This window comes from Silene latifolia, chromosome 7 (assembly GCF_048544455.1).
Source record: "Silene latifolia isolate original U9 population chromosome 7, ASM4854445v1, whole genome shotgun sequence".
Taxonomy (NCBI): Eukaryota; Viridiplantae; Streptophyta; class Magnoliopsida; order Caryophyllales; family Caryophyllaceae; genus Silene; species Silene latifolia.
The window spans coordinates 119847343-119869925 of record NC_133532.1 but is presented as its reverse complement, the minus strand read 5'-3'; the positions used below and the strand labels follow the sequence as shown (position 1 = coordinate 119869925).

At 35.6% G+C, this 22583-nt stretch overlaps 1 protein-coding gene across 1 annotated transcript in view; it reads right to left on the bottom strand.

The window, feature by feature from the left end:
* Positions 1 to 12646, bottom strand: part of LOC141592751 (protein BUD31 homolog 1) — a 60632-nt gene extending 47986 nt beyond the window's left edge. Inside the window, exon 1 of the mRNA XM_074413542.1 lies at positions 9486 to 12646. Coding sequence (XP_074269643.1) covers positions 9486 to 10653 — 1168 coding nt within the window. The 5' untranslated portion in view covers positions 10654 to 12646. The remainder of the gene's footprint in view (positions 1 to 9485) is intronic.
* Between the last annotated feature and the right edge of the window lie 9937 nt (positions 12647 to 22583).

Here is a 22583-nt window from a genome sequence, read left to right as displayed (position 1 = left end):
ATCATCTCTATTTGAATATTTTGAGGGGAGGAGAATATTAGAGGTGAAGCGGGCCTGATTTCCAGCATATTGTTGTTGCTATTATTAGTGCTGAAACTAAGTGGTGGGTTATGAATGTTATTCATCCGGGGTGGTTTTTTGGGTGTGGAACTCGTGCATTGGTGGTTTGTGAAGTGAGTGGTGGTCGAGGTGATTGGCTACATTGGGTGGTTACGATGGTTGGGGAAGTGGGAGAGAGAGGAAGTAAGGTGAGGTGGTGGATGATGAAGATGTAGATCACTGGATGAGGTGAGGTGATGTTGGGTGGGGTTAGTAGACGAAAGGTTAAAGAAGATTGAAAACGTGATTGTTTGGATATGTTACATAAGTTTTACTCATTAGTCTGCAAAACTAGTCGGGAATTAAGAAAGTCATCACCGTAGTTAAAACTAGGTGTGAATTTTGGTAATTAAGTGACATATTAGATGGTTACGGATAATAAACGTTATATAAGGTGGTTACCTTTAAAAATAGGAACAGAATAGGTGAGAAGTATTAATTTTTTTAAATTTAATTATATGAGCTTTACTCTTGTGAAATTATTTAAGTTGTTGAAATTTAATGGCATGAATGGATATAGTTAACCATAATAGAGATGAAGACGATGAGGGAGGAGCGAGGTTGCTTTGGTTGAAGAATACCACAAAAACTACGAAGAATCCTAAATACCAAATCAATGAAAAAAATAAGGAAAAGGGGGATAGTACGGGAGTAAGAAGGACTTAACTTACCTGGTAAAAATTCCCAAAGTTTGGAGTAATTTTAGCAAAAAAAAAAAAAAAAAATGAGCGATGAAGCTATAAGATGAGATGGAGTGTGGGTTGATGAATGTGTCACAAATATGGAAGATGAAAGTTTTTATGTAGCACAAGTTAAGTCATTTTAATGGAGCGTAAATAAGCAATTCGTGTGATATTTGGGGAGAATAATCCAAGTTCCAACGGAAAAAGCCTTTTTTTTTGTCGGAATCAGAATGTGGTACCACTATATAGATGCAAAAAGTTGATAATAAAAGGTAGTAATTTTGAGGAGTTAAAAGCGTTTGATGCCATTCAAAAATCAATATTTTTCTAAAACTACCACTATTAAATTATTTTTTCTAATTCTGCCACTCTTAAACATATATAAGTCACAAAATGCCATTTGATGACCTTTTAACCTACTATAGTAAGTTAACCCATATCTTATTCCATATTTACTTAGAATAAAACCTAAAAAGTTATTTAAAATTTAAATGATAAAATTGTATATAAAAATCATAGAACAAAAGGTTACTCTTGTATTAAGCTTACAGTTGAACAACATAATTTTTTTTATTATATATATTAGTAAAATTATTGCAAATTAGATATATAAATATGTTTGATTATGCTTGATGAGCGTGTTTAAATTTATAAACATTAAGTTCAAATATATAGAACTCAAAGAATTTAGTTTGTAGGAAAACTATATATTACAATAAGAGGTAGACAATTCAAGTTGATAAAAAACATCACCAATGAGTTTGAACCACCAAGCTTTAATGGAGTATAGTATGCACGAAAAGGGGGGAAAAAAAGGTTTAAGAAAGTCAAATAAGTTCAAACATAGTTTATGCAAATTTTCCAATGTGTTGTAAAAAAAATAGTACAAATGATCATTACCTAAAATCACTAAAAATACTATTGAATAAAATACCAAAAAAAAACTATAAATTCTAACAACACTAAAAATACTACTCCCTCCTATTCTACATAACCCTCCCCTTTCATGGAGGGAACGGGAATTAAGGGAGGGGAGTATTATATGATAAAGTATTGGAATGGAGTAGAAGATTGGAGAGAGGAAAGGTATTGTGTGATTAAAATAAGTATTGTGGTGGGGTAATGTGATTAAAATAAGGATTGTTGTGGAGTAAGTGATTAAAATAAGATAAAGTATGAGAATTGTGGGGTATTGTTGTGGGGTGGGGTGATTAAAATAAGTATAAAAGTTTGCCAAATAAGGAAATAGGGAGAGTATTGTGAATAGACTAAAAAGGAAATGGGGAGAGTTATTTAGAATAGGAGGGAGTATTTGAGTTATAATTAAATTTGTAGGTTAACTCGTAAACCCGCTATCGCAGGTAGGGTTGAGCAAATTTAGGTCCAGAACGGAAAATTGGACCGGACCAGACCATTTAGTCTGGACCAAACCCGCACCAAATTATTTTGGTCCGGTCCTTGGTCCTCATTTTGTCGAGATTTGGTCTTCGGTCCGGTCCAAGACCGATTAATTTAGGTCCAGACCGAATGGACCAAATTTCATGTTTTTAATGACGCAACATTAAAATATTATGATTTTATCTTCAAAAGTAGGGGTGTTCATTGGTCGGGATCGGACCAGGACGGACCAAACTCTCTGGACCGAAGACCAAATAAGGGTTAAGAGGTGGACCGAGGACCGGACCATATTAATATTGGTCCGGTCCGGTCTGGACCATAAAAACACGTGGACCGGACCGGACCAAATGGACCAAATATTATTGTCATTGACATGTTTTAGCATATAAAACTAGAACTCGAGAAGTTCGTAATGATCAAAATAAACAACATTATTTTTTTACGAGATTTAACTACATAATTACACATCTTATAATACGTGTAAACAAAGTAGAAAATAAAATTAATAATATTAGAAATTTAAAAATTCTTTTATTACATAACTTCGGTCCATGGTCCGGTCCGCGGTCTATTCGGGTTGGTCCAGACCGGACCAAGACCAAAGTAGCGTAAATAGGTGGACCGTGGACCGGACCAAACAAAATTCGGTCCGATGGTCGGATCAAATGGTCCGGTCCGGTCTGGTCTTTGGTCCAGGACCACCGAGTGAAACGACCCTATTCAAAAGACACTATAAATTAGTATTGTCAATTATTTTCATAAAAAAAGTCGTCTAATTATTTAAATGCATTTTATTTAGCGGAATTAAAATGTAGTTATCGTATACAAAAGGGTTAAAAAACTAATTTTAGGTCCATTTCGGTCCAAGACCGGACCGGACCAAATATTTCGGGTTTGGTCCAAGACCGAAAGTTTTAGGCCCGGTCTTTGGCCTACTAAATTTTTATTTTTGGTCTTCGTTCCGGTCCGGCGGTTTGGTCCGATTCTCAGCCCTAATAGCAAGCAACAAATACTACGAATAGCAATTACCTAAGAAATGTAAATTTTACAATGGCGATTATAGAAAAAAGTATTGTATAATGGCAGTTTTGAAAAATAAGATTTTTATAGTGGCGACAAATGCTTTTAACTAATTTTGAGTTACAAGAATCCTTAAAAGAAAGTTTTATTTATCCTACAGAATATGACCAGTTATCTACATAGTATAAAAGTTAAAGTTATTTAAAGACTTCTCATTGGTTGTTGAGTTTTTACATGTGGGTCTCTCCATATTTCCTATTCTATTTAATTACCCTCTATCCTCAGCCCAATTCTTATTCCTATCTCTTACTTCTATTTTAATTACTTATGTTAAAACATACATTCAACGGGTCTAACATGTCAAATAGCTAAAATATAATTCTAATAAAATACGGTTGTATATTATCTGATATTCAAATCTAATATTTATCAAATATTCGAATTTCCAAATATGACTATTTACATTGTCACGGTATTGAACACTTAATCACGTTCAATTATATGTTCATGTATCTAATGATAAAGACTGATATTTACGATTGTACAAAAAGGTATAAAACTAGTTATGTTTTAAACCTAGGCTTTGTTTGAGCACGAACTAGGCCAAAGGCCTACCAAATGTAATTTATTTTTGACATTTTCATGTTTTTCGCCCTCTTCATCATTTATCAAACCTAGGCTTTGTTTTGAGAACTGTTGGAGTATAAATCCACTTGTGAGTCTCACATCGGTGAAAAATAGAGAGATTGTCTATCTTATAAGACCTAGGGGTGTTTCTCCCATTGCCAATTGGTTTTGGGAGATAAGAGCATTCTTGGGCTTGTGAGTTAGACTTCTCTCCTCCACCGCGGGTAAGGCCAGACCCGTCTCGTGTTTATCATAGTATCATCGGAGCAGGTGTGATCCTCGCATCCGCAATTCATATACGTTTTTCTTCAAATACATAAAACACATACATAAAACAATTACTTTAAGAATCATTTTTTTTGTGCTATCATGACTAAGAACGGAGACGGCAGTGGTAAGGGAAAGGGAACTGAAGGTGGTGATAAGACAACGATACCGCCTTCATCCCCATTTGTACCTCCATCCTTGGGATAGCCCTAGTTTGTCGTTGACACAAACTAAGTTCAATGGTGACAATTATGATTTGTGGGCGGTGCGGTGTGCAATGGACTCGACGCTAAGAACAAATTGGGGTTCGTTGACGGTTCCATATAGAAACCCCAGCAGTGATGGAAAGCAATTATGAATTTGTGGCTTGGAGACAATGCAATGCCATGGTTAAAGCTTGGTTGCGGAATGTCATTGACGAGAAATCGCATCCTAGCATTACTTTTTTACCACTTTGTGACCGAAATTTGGAATGAATTGAAAGAGCGCTACTCGGCAGGGAATGCACCTCGCGTCCATCAACTCAAAAGTGATTTGAATGAGTGCAAACAAGGCACCCGTTACGTGGTTGAGTATTATACCGAGTTGAAGACGATATGGGACGAGTTAGCCAATTACAGCAAGGTACCGACTTGTACTTGTGGAGCAGGCGCGGCTTTGACAAAAGAGCGAGAGGAAGAAAAGGTTCACCAATTCATTATGGGATTGAATACTGCCTTATATGGTCATATTCGATCGAACCTATTGATGGAAGATAGCCTCACATCCTCGAAGTCGTGCCTATGCTCTTGTCTTGCGAGAAGAACGCCACAAAGTCGTCACACGCATCCAAGAGGAGAAAACAGAGGTGGCAATGTCTGCAAGGACTGGTGTTGGACGCGGAAGAGGTAACCCTTTGCCAGCAGGAGAGGCGGATGCGGATTTACCACCACAGTGCACATATTGCAAGAAGTGGTATCGAGCCAAGGCAAAAAAAAAAAGACTGGGTCTCGTGTTTAAAATCGAGCCTTTATGTGCACCGACCCGAGGATGTGAGGATGTCCAGTCCCTCCGGTTTCAAAGATGAGGAAGTCCGGTCCTCGGGTCGAGTGAGACTTTTGCGGATTTGTGAGGATGTCTAGTCCCTCCGCACCGATCTTTAAGTGGGCTTCACAAGTGAGGGGTGTCACTACTACAAAATAAGCCAAAGAAAGGTTAAAAAGGCCTTAGAAACCAGGTTTATAACCTAGGTCTCAGCTCATAGGTGTCTTAGCCTGAGAGACCAGGTTATTTAAAGCGGTTTCTTTGCTTATGTCAAAGAGACTGTTTTGTGCTGCGTAAACTTAGGTTTCTTTGAAAAGAGATAAGAGACCGATTATTGGCCAAAACCAGTTTCATTGCTTGTTATCTTTGAAACCAGTGATTGAATAAAACCGGTTTCTTTGATCCTATCTTTGAAATCGGTGTGGCGAAAACCGGTTTCTTAGGTTTTATTTTAAAAAAATACAATTAAAAAATGACGAGACCTGCATAATTTTATTCAAAAATTACAATTAATAAAACATTACAATTGTCAAACTACATTATCAGCATCAACTTCCTAAATCAACCAATCTAAAAGTTATATTCGGATTCGGATAAACTAAACCATACTTACAAAAAGGAATAAATTTATCGAAATAATAACTCTCCAAGTTAACCTTGTCGTTGAAATCATCTAATACCCAAACTCGAAGTGAAATCGGTGGCCTCCCCCGCACGAAGGGAAAAAACAACAGTAAAAAATATCCGGAAAACGGAGAGAGTAAGGGGATCTAAAACCCCTAAATTGATCTATCCTGATTAACAAAGTCCAACAAATTTAAGTCGAATACTTCAATCACAACAACTATGCTATATTTCTCTTCAAATAACAACAAAATCATACAACATCCGTCGCACTCAACTAATTAAGCACAAATATAATTACCCATAAACCCTAACTAATTGCCTGAACCCAATATGATTCAGGATCTGCTGGTCTGACGATACCTGAGCCATAATAAGATAATACTCCTAGGCAATGACAAAATCAATCCCCACTGTAGGAGAGAAAAAGGAAATTTCGGAATCTAATAGCAAAGGAATTACTTCCTACTCTTTGGCAAAAATTATAATGTAATAACTAGTTTCGGGTTCAACGAATTGCAAATATTATTATATATAAAGTTTTAAGTCATAATAATGTACTCTCTTTACATACATTCTATGTTGCTCAGACTCTTAAATATTACCTCACGTATCCGTGTCGGACACTTGACATTCCGATATGGGTAGGACACTTGGACCCTTTATTTTAGACCAAAAACCTGGTTTTTTTCACCCTAAATAGCCGAATCCGACACTTGGACACACACCCGTGTCGGATACTTCTAAACAAGTCCGAGCAACATAGCATACATTGTCATCGAAATTCCAAGCCACGATCCTATAGTTGATAGAGGAAAGAAGGAAATCGACATTTTTAATGATAACCATATCAAGGACTGGACAACATATTCTTAACAAAATATACTTGATAAGAACAAGTGTATGTATACCTATTTGTCGGTAGTTTGAAAGATGAATGTACCCAAAACCTGATCCTGATGCAAATAATCACAACACAAATTAAAATGCTCCATGTACAATGTAGCTATAAGTAGAAGACTTGAATGTGAAAGTAAAACACATCATTAATTAAGGAGTATACATGTGACAGTAAGACTTGGATGCCAAATAATTTGGTCAACTTAACAGCTCTTTCAGACTCATGAACTCAACCTGCTCCAACAACAACAATAAAAACGTAACCGATGCCTCAAGGGCTCCCACAAATGGCGAAGAAAGGAGTTAGACAAAACATTATGAAGCCTTACCTTAGGCTGTAATACTACAAGAACTCTCTGTGCTTTTCCATTTTGTTCTTTATCATTAACATATCATCAATTTACTACATTCAGACGCAACTAAACAGAAAACTTTCCAGCTTTTCAATGAAAATAGAATTTAAAGACTTGATACATGACATCTAAGCATAGGAACTAAAGTGAATAAGCAACTCAAATTGAGGTACAAGTATGTATGATACTCTTTGACTCAAAGCATTTTGTTCAAGCTGCTACATCAATAAACCTACAACATTATTTAAGATCCTGCCTTTAGACTGTGAAGAATTGTCTTTAGATTGTAAGGAACTCGTCAACCTTGTTTATGTAGAACTCATAAACCGCAAATGAATTCCAAAACCTATTATACTGGCAAGCTCGTCTGTGTGACCTTCTGTAGCACCACAATCCAGGCTCACAAAGTCTACTTTGAATATTCAAAAATTAGTCACACACCAATACTAAAAATAGTAGCTTTATTCTCAACAGCAACTATTATTTATTTGATCAAACTAGGGATTACAAGAGCTATATTATTGTAAAAAAAATAGAGCACTCTACATCTGAAAGTGAACCTATAGAGAGAACAACTTAATCAAAGCAAAAAGCTATTTATCTTCACTATATTGAAAGCGTGTTTACTTCATTTCTATAGCTTTGATGCCTTCAAGCGACTAAAATGAACAGAATTGATTGAGTACATCAGTTACATGCCTAAGTATAGTGAATCATGCGGACTAAGTTGAGCATCATTCACAATCGCTAGTTTTTGAACTACAGAAAAAAACCACAGCTTAGTTTGCAAATAACACAATCATTTATCACTAATTCATATTCATATAAGCATATAAGCATAATTAGAGTAGATAATTACAGATAAACGGAATTGAATCTAAAACCCCTAAATTACTCGACCCCTAATAAGCAAATCTAATTAATTTAATCTAATACTTCAAACTATCATTAAATAACAATAATGAAAGCATACAGCATCCTAATTAGGTATAAATCAAATCCCTATAAACCCTACCTAATTAAAATGAAATTGGTGGAAAACTATGAATACCTATTATCAAAGAGGAACCGTCTTACAGGAGATGCAACCGATATGAAGCCGCAGTAAAGGTAGCTTGGGCGTGCGTATGGCAACCTTGTGCAAGTGCGTAATCAACAATCGTAAATGTCGCCTTGTGAGAGTGTGGTTTAGTGGTGGCATCTGGGCTAGGTTGGGTGGTCGGCGAATATGCGAGATTTGGTGGTGGCAGGGTAAGACGGTGGGCTGAGGTGCGATAATGCGAGTGGTGCTGCGGCGTCGCCATTTTCGATATGTGAGGTGGTTTATTTGGTAAACCGTTTTTAATTTGATGATGAGGTTGGACAAAGATTATATCAGAAAAGATAAGAGATCGGATATGAAGTCAACACATGTCTTAACTTGGATCTAAGAAACCGGTTCATGAAATTAAACGGTTTCTTAAGATAAGAAACCGGTCTGAAAATCTAACTGGTTTCTTATTAGTGGTGTCTTTGATGTTTTTTGTAGTAGTGTGTGTTGGAGTATAAATCCACTTGTGAGTCTCACATCGGTGAAAAAGAGAGAGATTGTCTATCTTATAAGGTCTAGGGGTGTTTCTCCCATTGCCAATTGGTTTTGGGAGATAAGAGCATTCTTGGGCTTGTGAGTTAGACTTTTCTCCTCCACCGCGGGTAAGGCCAGACCCGTCTCGTGTTTATTAAGAACAAAGGAGGCCAAACTACCAAATTGGTAAAGAAAGAGAAAAGTGAATGAATAGTTGAATTTTTTTTTGCTCCGAGCATGATTTGAATTAGTCTGCATTTGAGTCTAGTACATCTCAAAGATATTTGCAGAGTACCTAATCTCGGGAATTAAAATTTTCTACAAGAACATAAATGGGAAACACCAAATGTAGTCCTATAATGCAATTTTCATTGTGAATCTGACTATACAAATTTCATAAATTTTCTCGAAGTATTATATTTTATATTTTATAAAATTGGAAGTCAGACTTCATTTGAAAGACGAAAAATGTCATATACTAACAACTATGCGACACATAAAATATTACTATCTTTTCTTTTTGTCGGAATATTCTAAAATAATATGGAGTACGTAGTACATTTCTAGCAAAGTTATCTTATTTACAAGTTAATTTGGTTAAGACCTTAAACCCAGTATATGCTTACAAATAGTATTGGTTAGACTGCTTATAATCACAAGTTAAAGTTTACGATTGCATAACCCGACTTAAATTCAAACTAAACAGAATGTGAAAACTTTAAAATGAGGAACAAAATACATTAAGATCTATTTTGGCGAAAACGTTTTCAGCCTTTACCATTTCGTCTTCTCTGCAACTTTTTCCACCAATTTGTCGTCTACCTTAATTTATTTTATATGTCAAGAAAGTATGATAAGGGCTGGGTGGTAGAGAAATCATAGAGGACAAAAAGCAGTATTATTAGAAAAAAAAATAAAGAAAAATACCTGAGCCTCCCATTCCAAAGACACCAAGCGCATTAACATCTTTGGAAGCGAGTGCCTTTATTATTTTCTCAAAAAGCTCATTTCTGGATTTCAACTCCGCCAAATTTGTTGGGATGGCTTTCATTTCACCTCTTCTTTCAGGCCGAGTAACATCCTCACTCCCAGGTTCGTTTCCAATTATTTCCTTGATTGTGACGAGCATAGCCTCGGCCGCTACACTCATATAATAACGATCCGAGAAATAATTATAGGAAATCATACAACAACAGTTTCTGTGGCTATTTATATTCTCAGAATCGACCAACTCTGCCTTCAGCCCCCTCCTATTCCCAATAACAACGCCCATTGCTTCCACTCCTAACCTTACATTCTCGGGCAATGTTTTCAACGCCTCCTCATTCAAAATTAAATCGCCCACTGGTTTAAGCAAATTTGTAACTTTGTTTCTCAGCGTATCGACATTCGCAGCGACATTGTCCTTCGTTCCATTTTCATCATCGTGATTATCACTTGGAAATTCTTCCTCATCGCTCATCTTCCTGGCCTTGGCTATAATATCTGCCACCTCCGGATCCTTTTCCGTGAGCTCCTCCAATTTCTCCTTATAATTCTCTAGCAAATGCATTGCAGCAATAGCCATTTCCTCATCATTTTGCATGAGCTGCTTAAATTCATTTAAAGTTTCCTCCATAAGCTTCTCCAACACTTCACTAACCTCTTTATCGTTATTATTCATATCTGGAACTTCACTACTACCAGCCTTTCTGTTTCTTTTTGTGACATCTTTCATCACTTTCACCACCAGGCCACGCATCTTACCATCATCTTTAACCAACTTCTTGAGATCATTCTTCATCAACCTCAGCATAATTTTGGCTACCCTCATATCCGTATTCATTAGCATCTTCATTGATTCGTCAATAACCAATTCCCTGACAAGCTTTAACCAAACCTCTGCTTTAGGAGTGAGTATTTGCAAGTTTTTCTTCTCGCTCAGCACCTTTTCATCAATAGTATCTTTAATCCCTCGTAACTTCTCAAGTCCTTTGAGAAGTTCTATGAGGTTCGTCTCACATTCATTGATATAATTTACGTATGTTTTTATCTTATAAATGATCGCAGACAAGAAAAATTGCCCAACTTTTACAGCTCCAGATTCTACCGACATGTTGGACCTCTTTTTCCTATTTCACTTTCTGGGTTTTTTTATTTCGTTTTTGTGGCAAGCAAAAGGTATATTGAGTGAAACACAATGGGAAGGAGATTTAAAAAAAAAAAAAAAAAAAAAAAAAAGGAACTAGCAAATCAAGAATATCACCACTATGGTACACAGAGGCAAGATCTACTCAACATTACTCTTAGAAAATAATACTCAGTAAAAAAATTTGTAAAACAAGGGAAATGGAGGATTTTTTTCACAAGTTTAGAATATAATCCAAGTTTCGCTACTACTCAGTTAAATACTCCGTCAATTATTTTTGTCACTATGCTCGTATATCAGAAAATAAGTGTAAACAATTCTCATTTGCATATATTAAACAATCATTTGAAAGTTTAAAGAAATATTGACTGATGAAGTCTACTTATTTAATGTTGAAGCGGATTGCAAGTCGTCGCAGACGTGCATTACGCAGCCAATGACTTGATAAAAAATTAGCAAGTAGTATTCGTATCAATCAAATCGTACACTCGGATCTCGTCTATTCTTGTCATTATGCGCCTATATACCGACAATTAAGCCTAAACAATTCCCATTTGCATATAATTTAACGGCAACTAGAAGATTAAATACTCCATATATAATATGACCAGACTAAGTCAATGTAAACAGCTAGTTCTTAGCTTATCAAACAAGCTGCTAAAACCTTCTTTAATGTTCAGGGCAATGACTTGATCATAATTTCAGGAATTAATAAAAGCATGATTGAATGGATCCCCTAATGAAGCTAAACAAATGAGTGGGGACAAAGATAGATTAAATATATCCTCCCTCCATTCCAATCATTTGTTTATCTTTAATTTAAATGATCCTCCCAAATAATATAAATAAATAAATGTGACGGAGGGAATATTAATATATGAATATTACCAGATTAAGTCTACTTATTCCAAATGTTAACAGATACTCCCTCCGTCCAAATCATTTTGCTAAAACCTTGAAAGGTAAGCAAATGAATGAGGGGGAGTAATTCCGAGTTTATTGATAGCAACATACTAAAACCTTGTTAAATGTTTACGCCTATTGTTAGTTGTCACGTATATGCAATATACTGAGGCCAATGACTTGATCATAAATTCGGAAATAAATTAAAACATGATTGAATTAAACCAACCATGAATTACAGTTTAACATGATCGACTACGGAGTATTAACTTGATTAGATGATAACACAACCAATCCTGTTTATTTAAATTAAACAAACAATTAAAACAATTCCAATTTTGCGATTGAAATAATTAAGGTAGAATTGGTGGATGAAGAATACCTATTGGTTTAATGGTTGTGGCTGAATCAAAGTCATGGTGGATGACCCGTTTTTGTCATCGGGTCGGGGATCAATGGCAGTTTGAACGACCATCGACACTTCATATTCGGGCCGCCAGTTAACACTCCGCCTATTGTTACGGCCGTTAGTCGAGTTAGGATATGGTGAAATACTGAAATTAAAAGGACAAGAGGAGTATCAAATCTTACTTCGTCGAGCTAGTCTTTTTCCTTTTTTTTTTTTTTTTTTTTGGATAATCTACATTGTATACTACATTATGTTTTTTTATTGGTCTCTCTAGTCATAAATTGTGATGGCCCCAAATGTGACCAATGTTACCAATGACTTGATCATATAATTCAGCAAGTATCAATCAAATGATTTACTCTAGATCCAACAAGAATGACGGAGTACGATTTAAAAAATGAACTCCTAACTTGATTGAAAGGCCAATCTTGATTCTTTTTGTCATTACGCTCCTTTTATCAATGAATTAAGAGGTATATTAAACAACAACTGGATGTTTAAATAAATATTGACCGATTTAGTCTACTTATTTAATGTTTAAGCGCTATCGCAGACGTGCATTATACAGGACAATGACTTGATAAAAAATTACTCCATAGCAAGTATCAATAAATCTATATACTCTAGAACTCATCTATTCTAGCCATTACGCTCTGTTTGGTGTAATTCGACGCGATTTGTGACCACTTGAGCTTGTTGAATGATGTCTTTGATTGTCTCTTCCTTTCGCTCTCTCCTGTAAGATAAACAAACTGAGGGCTCGGCTTGGGGCCGAACGTACTCACTCCGACGCTCAAGTCAGTAAACTTAGAGAGATAAGTTGGCAAAGTATATTGTAGAGAGATAAAGGAGCTTATACCATATTTCGGTTGTATTGAGTTGTCTTTTGTTAATGAGAGATGTGGAGTATTTATAGACTTTCACCTTTTGTCGCGTAGTGGCCAAGTGGCTAGCAGGTGAAAAGACTATCTTACCCTCGGCCGAGGGACCCATGGCAGGCCGGCAGGCCTGGTTGTCTCCATGCCGAGGGGACTGGATGTGAGTACGCGGATGTGTCTCTCGACCGGCTAGTTGCCGTGCCGAGACCCAAGTGGCAGGCCGACAGGCTGTGTCAGTTAGACCTCATTTCTTTTGACTTGTTGTCTTTTAGCTTTGACCTTGGTCAATATGTTGACTCGGTCAGCGGGTGCAGAATATGCCCCATCAGCTCCTATATCAACAATTAAGCGTAAACAATTCCCATTTGCATATAATTAATACTCCGTACATATTGACTACATTAAGTCTACTAATTCTACTATTAACGGCTGATTCCTAGCTTATCTATTAGACTATTACTCCCTCCGTCCCAATCATTTGTTCATTTGTAAACCTTGTTTACTGTTTTCGCCGAAATTGCTAGTTGTCACAGATATGCAATATGCAGGCCAATGACTTGATCTTAATTCAAAGTTAATTCAAAGAGGTACTCCCTCCGTCTCAATCATTTGTTTACTTTGATTAAAATACCTTTCACATAAAATAAAATAAAAATAAGCAAATGATTTAAACGGGGAGTAATAAGTCAACTAGTAACTTGATTGAATAGTATAAACACAATCTTGTTTAATTAAATTAAAGAAATAATATAAACAATTCAAATTATGCGATGATAGAAATTCAAGGTAGAGAATTGGGGGATGAAGAATACCTAATGTATAATCATCGTGCATGCATGACCCGTTATTGTCGGCGGGTCGGGGATCCATGGCGGTTTGAACTTTGAACGACCGCCGACGGTGTATGATCGGGCCGCCCATTGACATTCCTTCCATTGTTAAGTTGGCATGTGGCTGGTGGCTGGTGGCTGGTGGAGTGACAGTGGTGCTAGGGATCAGACGAGATTGTGTACCGAAAAGGAAGGGGAGAGCCGAAGAGGTAACAAAGCGATGGGGTTAAAGTAGAGGTAAATAAGTAAATTGGTTTCTATCACAATGGTAAAGTCGTTTTGTTGGGAGCAAAAAAGTGCGGATCCAATAGTATCTTTGTTGCGGAAGCACTTGCTTTAAAAGAAGGTATTTTAGCAGCTAAATACTTAGGAATCTCAAAGTTAATTGTGGAGGGTGATAACTTATGTGTTATTAACTCGATTCGAGGTACTTGGCAAATTCCGTTGGAAATTTCTAGTATTATCAAGGATGTGAAATTAGACCTTTATTTTTTCGATGAAGTGATAATTAAACATTGCTTTCGTGAAGCCAACAAGGTTGCTGACCTCATGGCTTCACTTGGACATTCATGTCCAACTCTTTCGAGGTGGTTTGATAGCCGGTGGCTTCAACTTACCTCCCTCATTCGAAAGGATGAGATAGGTTGGTCCTACCCTAGAGGATCAACCTAGTTTTCTTACCTAATAAAAAAAAAAAAAAAAAAAAAAGTAAATTGGTTTCTGTTGTGAAATAAAGAGAAGAGAGAATTAGAGAGAAACGTTAGAGTGAATAGTAGAGAGGCAAAACTCAATTCTTATTCCATTATGAGGGGTATATATACGCATACAATGATAGAGTTTCCATAATATAATATATTCTATAAGATATGGACATCCATATAATAATAATATTTCATAACACTCCCTCTTGGATGTCCATTACTGAAGAACATACCTCGTTAAAAACCTTACTAGAAAAACCCTATGGGAAAAAATGCTAGAAAGGAAAAGAGTACAATAATCTTCAGACACACGTGATAATAGCTGCCTCGTTAAAACCTTTCCTTGGAAAACCCAGTGGGACAAAACCATGGATAAGGAAAAGAGTACAGCGCGTGTCAACTCCCCCTGATGGTTACATAACTTGATAAATCTTGAAATGAACCATGCTTTAACGTAACTTCTCGATCGTTGAATAAAATCCATCGTAGTTGATAAACTTGATATTTTCAAATCCTTGATAATTTCAGTCTTCATATTTCTTTAATTCTCACAATCTGGATGTAGTCATTTGTGAAGACTCTTGGATCATCATTTCAAATAATATTTCCACAATCGTGATAGGGAACTTCTTGATAAATGACATAACATTATATGTTAAGAATAAAACATCTTAATAATCATAGCGTATCAATGCGCTTATTGTGCTATCTCGTTAAAAACCTTGCTAGGAAAAACCCATTGGGACAAAAAACCTAGTCGAAGGGAAAAAGAGTGTAGCCATCATTCCTTAATTCCTTATCTTAAGGAGAATCAATCCGATAATTATTGAATAAATCATCCAATACTTTTGAGCGATTTTTTTTTGCTAAACCACATAAGTATGAATTGGCATTCTCATTGTAGACTTTGACCACATTATTTTCCAATCGTTATGGTACTTCTGGACCATAAACTAATTTCACATGTTTAGCATGAAGCTCATTTAAATCATTATTCTCATATACTCAAACTTCAGGTTGAGACAATAATAATTTCCTTCAAGTAAACTCGACATGAATTTAAGTATTCCATTTTGGAAATAATCACGATAACATTTCAATCGTGTCGTAGAGGTTCATATATAATCATGAGTTCCCAAAACTCAAGAGGCTCCTATAGGGAGTTATCCTCGTTGTAGTATCTCGTAAGATAACATTTCTCCTTTTTTAAACACTTATCCATTTAAAATAATATTATAAAACATGTTCATACATATGATATTAAACTAATTCTAAACAACAGTTATATAATAACGCAATAATTTATATAAAATAAAACTAATTAATATGCAAATGATGAACTAAATCTCTAAATGCACATGATGATGACTCGATAATGCAAACTGTACAGTTTCCTTTTCCAATATTCATAACTTCAATTGACTTCAGGTCAATAGTTGGACATCTAGTCCATGAGCTCATTTATAATCATAGATTATATGTCGACAATTAAGATTGGACTTACTTATAAGATCCCCATTTTCTGGTCCATTAATTTTCGCGCGCAAATGCATATCGGTTCCTTAAACATATCGATATAATTTCAATATCTCATGATATTGTTAGTACTGATCAATGATATCTGAATATATTTGGTACCATTCCTTTTCTATATAGGCCATCTATTATCATTCAGATATTTATGTCACTTTCGGGACATCCAAATTTCTCTACTCCATAGGAGTACCAACTGCCCAAACTTGCCATTTTCTTATTACTAGAAATATGTGAACCGATATGATTCTCACACTATATTTCACGTGTGCTTTATTGTTCAATTTGGCAAGAATCTAAATTTTCATTACATATATTTTCTATGACTAATGTATAGCTCGCTGTACCACATATAGGGTTAAACTGTCTATAATTAAATCATAGATTTTAATGTAACATATCACATTTTGATAAGGTGATAAAAGTGGTATCATAATACATCTTCATAACCAAATGAATACCATCATTTCTAATTCCGTGAACCTCTACTTGATGTATTTCATATTGAAAACAAATCACTGAACTTCAGGTTCAGCTGGGGATAATTACTTGTTTGTTTTTACCAGCTTTTCCTTATCATTCTCCCCCTAAGGTGCTAAAAACCATAACCACCTTAGACCTTAATTTCTCATATCACCGATAAGAATTTATTTCGGCATTTTTGTACATTAACAAAATCTTTTGGGGAGTAACATATAATGCAGTTGGATTTTAAATGTGCTGAATTACAATGCCCTTTTCGGAGACTAACGATTCCGTATAATAATCAAACTGTGATCTCCAATATTAAATATACTCAGTCTTCGTGTAATGTCTTGCCTTTAATAAATTTACACGAGAGAGTTTCAGCACTTATATTTTCCTTAGGATAAACTTCAGGTTTATCAAAACGGGTATAATAAGAACCCGGATGGCCTTACTATGTCACATCTGAATTATTTCATGTCAACTTTCAAAGAATCCGGCCAGATAAATGATGTGACATTAGACACAACAGGTGTCTCAATATTTAGGCAAGACTTATCAATATTCCAATAAGGAACATGACCATAATACTCTTTGAATATTTTTATATATAAATTTTTTTTCTTTGCAAATTTCAAAATTATACGTTAATATATCTAACATGCCAAAAACTCATAAAATACTAACACACTAAACAAAATAATTAACAAATGGCTATCTATCAATTAGCGTAAAACAACATATTGTGATAATGGGTGGAGTACCTTTTTGACCTACTGTAAGATGCAATTATGACATGAAATGTATTAAAGTATTAAACACCATTAATTAATACACCAAAGCAACTGTGAAAACTAGGTTAAAGAGTTCTTCATTTTTCTTGGATTTCGTATAGTAGAACTAAGAAATCGATGAGTGTGGCTATAAGCCACTTAGTAGTGATAATAATAATATTAGTGAGTAAACACAAGTACGTATGAATATGATTGGCAAAACTAATATATATGATGACCACTATAACTCGATATATGATATGACGTGCAAGCAACTCAAAATCCAAACAAATCAAAGAGTTAAAAGATGAATGAAACAACTTAATTTATATTTATCGTATACAGATACCATAATATTAACATAATAAGTAGTAAAGAATAAATATTTGTGGGAGTGAATTTCTAGTCATAATTTCAACATTATGAACTTCGGGCCATAGTGTACTTATCAAAATTGTCACTTGTACCAATAAATAATTTTTCTTTCTCATATCAAATTTTGAGCGCGTCTCAAATGACTTTTAATGAGATATTTCTTTTATGAGATATTGTCATTTCTTTCAATGAACGAATTTTGGCTCAATAAGGCTACACCATTAAGCTCAGTTAAGGCTTCTTTAGTTGGCTCATCAAATGCCACATTAAAAGGCTCAATTAAGGCCGCAATGTTAGGCTTATCATAACGCCGTATTCTCGAGCTCTGCTACAGACAGAGTCTTTAAGAGATGTCACATTCACTTCAAGGAATGGATCAAATTTCATATCTCATTATACCGTTCAACTTCAGGTGAATAAGAATCAATTCGCAAATAATTTTGCCTTTCATAAAGACCGCTTTAAATTGAACAGCGGTTCATATACCCATAGATGTGGACTTCTGGCCACTTACACTTATACAATATGAAAATATTGTACTGATGAGATGGCGTTAAATTATTACACCCTTTAAAACTTTGAACTTTCGACCAAAGTTATAATTTGGACATATCTATCTCCTCATCATAAATCATTTGGAACTTCCGGCGCAAAATTATATGATATGTCCCTTTTTCAAAACATGTTGACCACAAATATGGAACTTCAGGTCCAATAACAAACCCAACTGATAAATTACATATGTACATCATGAATATCATTATACTTAAATGAATCTGTCAAATAAACATTAATACTTGCAAAATTACTATATTGCTTAATTACAAGTTTGTGATACAATTAATAAACGTGGTATATTATAAATAAATTCACATGATAAGCTAAACAATTTTATACCTTTTAATAATTTCAACTATAAAAAATATACTCCATTATTAGCTATCAGTGGACGTATATTACATGGATAAGCATGAGAACAAGATGAAGAAACAACCAAAAATTGCAATTATTACACTTAAAAATGTATGTGAGATGCCCAATGATAACATGATACGATAATAGCATAGACAATTAATTGTGAGGAACTTGCGAAGAAATTGATTAATATCCTAAAATCTGATGTATGCTAAATTTATTTTTCTTTCGTCCGTATTAGGTTTATGGCAGATAATTTTGTATGTCGATGGTTAAAGTGGATGATAAAAACGTACCTGAATCGGCTAAAGATAATATATAAGATCTGATACGAACCTTCTAATTATCAGATCTTGAACAGATTAACATTATAAATCCCTTTTTGCTCAGACGGTTAAGACTCGTGCTAATAACGTGTTGTGAAATAAAGAGAAGAGAGAATTAGAGAGAAACGTTAGAGTGAATAGTAGAGAGGCAAAACTCAATTCTTATTCCATTATGAGGGGTATATATACGCATACAATGATAGAGTTTCCATAATATAATATATTCTATAAGATATGGACATCCATATAATAATAATATTTCATAACAGTTTCTTAAGTGTGAATGTGTGATTGTGGTTCGGATGAGATTTGGTAATGTATTTGAATTGAACCGAATCGGACCAGATATAACGTGTTACTTAATGTATCGTTTGGTGGTAGTAAATCTTCGTTTGGTGGTAGTATATTATAACATTAAATTAAAATTAAATCATTAGAGGTACAACCGAAAAAATACCTAACAACAAATAAATATGTTTGAATACCATGTGATGGGGCATATTCTGCACCCGCTGACCGAGTCAACATCTTGAGCAAGGTCAAAGCCAAAAGACAGCAAGTCAACGTATTAGACAGCCTAGCCGACGCATCCAGCCGGCCTGTCACTTGGGTCTCGGTCTCGGCAACTAGCCGGCCGAGATACATATCCGCGTACTCATATCCAAGACCCCTCGGCATGGAGTCAACACGGTCAGCCGGCCCGCCATGGGTCTCTCGGCCGAGGGTAGAACAGTCTTTCCACCTGCTCTGCCACTTGGCCACTACGTGACAAAAGGTGAAAGTCTATAAATACTTCACTTCTCTCAACGAGAAAAGGATCCGAAAAATAACCCATAAACTCACTATTAATCGGTATAAACTCCTTATCTCTCTACAATATACTTTGCCAAGTAACACACAACTTAATCCCTTTAAGTTTCTTCGACTTGAGCGTCGGAGTGAGTACGCTCGGTACCAAGCCGAGCCCTCGGTTTGTTCATTGTTTCAGGAGAGGCCGAAAGGAAGAGTCAAGCAAAGCCATCATTCAACAAAGCTTACGTGGTCATAACATCAAGCCCGAAATCACACCCAAACACCATGTATTCCGTAATTAATTACACAATCAACTCACCTTATACACAAGTTTACAAACAACATTAATAATTAGCCTAATTTAAAACTTTTAACAATTACAGAAGCATAGAATTAAGCAAAAAATGAATTAGGCCTCGTTTGGTTGCACGTGGGAATACAATTCCACCGGAATATCGAATTCATGGGAGTTGAACTCCCACATGAAATTCATGTGAATTAACAAAATCCGTTTGGTTGCCGATGTAGGAATTCAATTACACCGGAGTTTGCAATTACCCAGGGGGCCCTAGGTAATTCAACTCCTCCATTGTGAAGGAGTTGGAAACTCCTTGGAGAATGGAATGCCTACATCATGGCAAAAAAAAGGCAACCGAACAAGTTACACTTTTGTAATTCATGGGATTTTCCAACTCCCATAATTTACAAGAGGCAACCAAACGAGACCTTAGTAGGTCTTGTGTACCATTGTTGAATGTTGCAACGGGAAAAAATTACCATTTTATGATTAAAAAAGGTCAATTTTTGTGTTTAAAAGTCATCACTTTTTACTTGAAAAGGTTAAGAGATTTTTTAACATATAAAATGGTCATTATTCACCATGAAATGACCAATTTTCCTCGGTCGCACCTTACAACGATCAAAGAGTATAATTTCCGAAGATGTATTTAGAATAAATTACCTTAGTTAAGGATCTGCTATAGTTTCCACACCTAAATCAGATTCGATCTGGTTCGGGATTCATTTTAGTATCCGCTTTAGGCTCCGAATCAGGAACTAGTTGATTCGATCTGTATCTCAGGATTTGAATTGACTCCGAAATCTCACTGTCATCGATCGTTATAAACTGGAGTAATTGATTCAAATATTCACTCTTGGTCAATGAATAAGGCTTGTCATTGACTTTCACTAGTTGTAATTTGGGAGCCCTCAGAACAGCAGGCGAGAATGACTTAATGTTGAGGCATCCCTTGAGAGTGATGCGCTCCAGAGATGGCAATTCCAGGTCTTCACCACAATTTGTATTTCCAATCCGGGTTCAACCCAGACCAAACGATCCAATCCGGCCAATTTTAACTGTCCGGATCTAAACTTGCTAACACATGTCAACACTCAACATAACCTTTGTTTCCTTTTTAATCATTGTCACCCATTATTTCGAGCACCACCAACGGTGGGCGGAGTTTAAACCGCCATGAAGATCCTCCGACTCGCCGCTAGAAACGGGTCATCCACAATCTTTTGGAGAAGGATACTTAGACCGGCAACCAATTTGACGAACTACAGCGGATTAAAACCCAGGTTATTCTTCCATTTCACTTGAATTTTTCATCGTAAAATTGAAATGTTTTTATTATCCCTTGCATTTAAATACTGTAATTAGTTAATCAATTTCAATTACTGGAATTTCAAATTTTTACGGAGTAGTCGTACCAAATTCTGTTTTGTCTACTTTGAGAATTCGTGTCAAGTTCGCGTTCATGTGTTCTACAGTACAGTTTTAATTTAGTACTAACTACTCACTAGAGCTGATCATGGGCCGGGCCTATGCGGGCTTGGGCCGGGCCGAGATAATAAAAATGGCCCACGTGTGCGGGTTGGGCCGGACCGGGCCAAATGAGAGGGCCTATTTAGCGAGCCCAAGCCCGGCCCTTATGGGCTAAATCGGGCTTTTGGACCTATATGGGCTTTTCGGGCCCTAAAATTTACGACTTACCGAACGATATAAGTAGTATAATGCCTTCAACTTTTACTTTAAATGTGCACTTAGTATAAAAAATCGTACAAAGTATGATGAAATATATATGAATTAATCTCTAAAAATAGAATAAAAGACAATCATCGACACATTATAATGCTTAATCATATCTAGTAGATATGATTTATGTTACGGGAACATCACTTTTAAATCTCAATAAATATATACATGAGTTTATAAGGAATTATATATAAAATTTACGCTACTTAAACAAATTTTATAAGAAAAATATTCCTTAATTAATAAATATGGGCGGGTAAGGCCAAAATTTGGGCAAATCTTGGCCCAAACCCGCCCAAAAGTACATTGAGCTTTTTTGGCGGCCCATGGGCTTTACCTTTGATTAAATAACTCGTAGAAAAGAATAAAAAAGGTAGATGAAGGAAGTAATTCCTAGGTTTCTACGTTATAATCAAGATGCGTTGCGATTGAATCTAGTTAAGACTCCATTATTTACACTCTAATACTCCCTCCTCCGTCATTTGTTTTGTTGTCTTTTCCATTTTAGAATAAACTTCATGAAGCGCAATTTGATCATTCACGCCCATTTGTTTCACTTATCGTTTAGTAATTTTTGACGGAGGGAGTACATGGCTGTATCCAGATTGGATCATTTGAATAATGTTACTGAACAAGTCATTGGCATGTATATTGCACATGTCTCGCAATAACCGGCAACCTGCATAAACAATAAACGAGGTTTAATCATGTTACTATATAATCTAGGAAAAGTAGACCTAATCAGGTTAATTTATATGTAACCTCCGATTTGTGGTTTGATATTTGCAATTGGGTATTGTTTATGCTTAATCGTTGATACAGAGTATAGTGACAAGAATAAACAAGATTATCTTCCCATTCAATCATGTTAAGAGTCTATCATTTGTTAGAGATACCTGCTGAGTTTTTTTATCGAGTTGTTGGCTTAAGGGTCGCATAGTGACAAGAATAAACAAGAT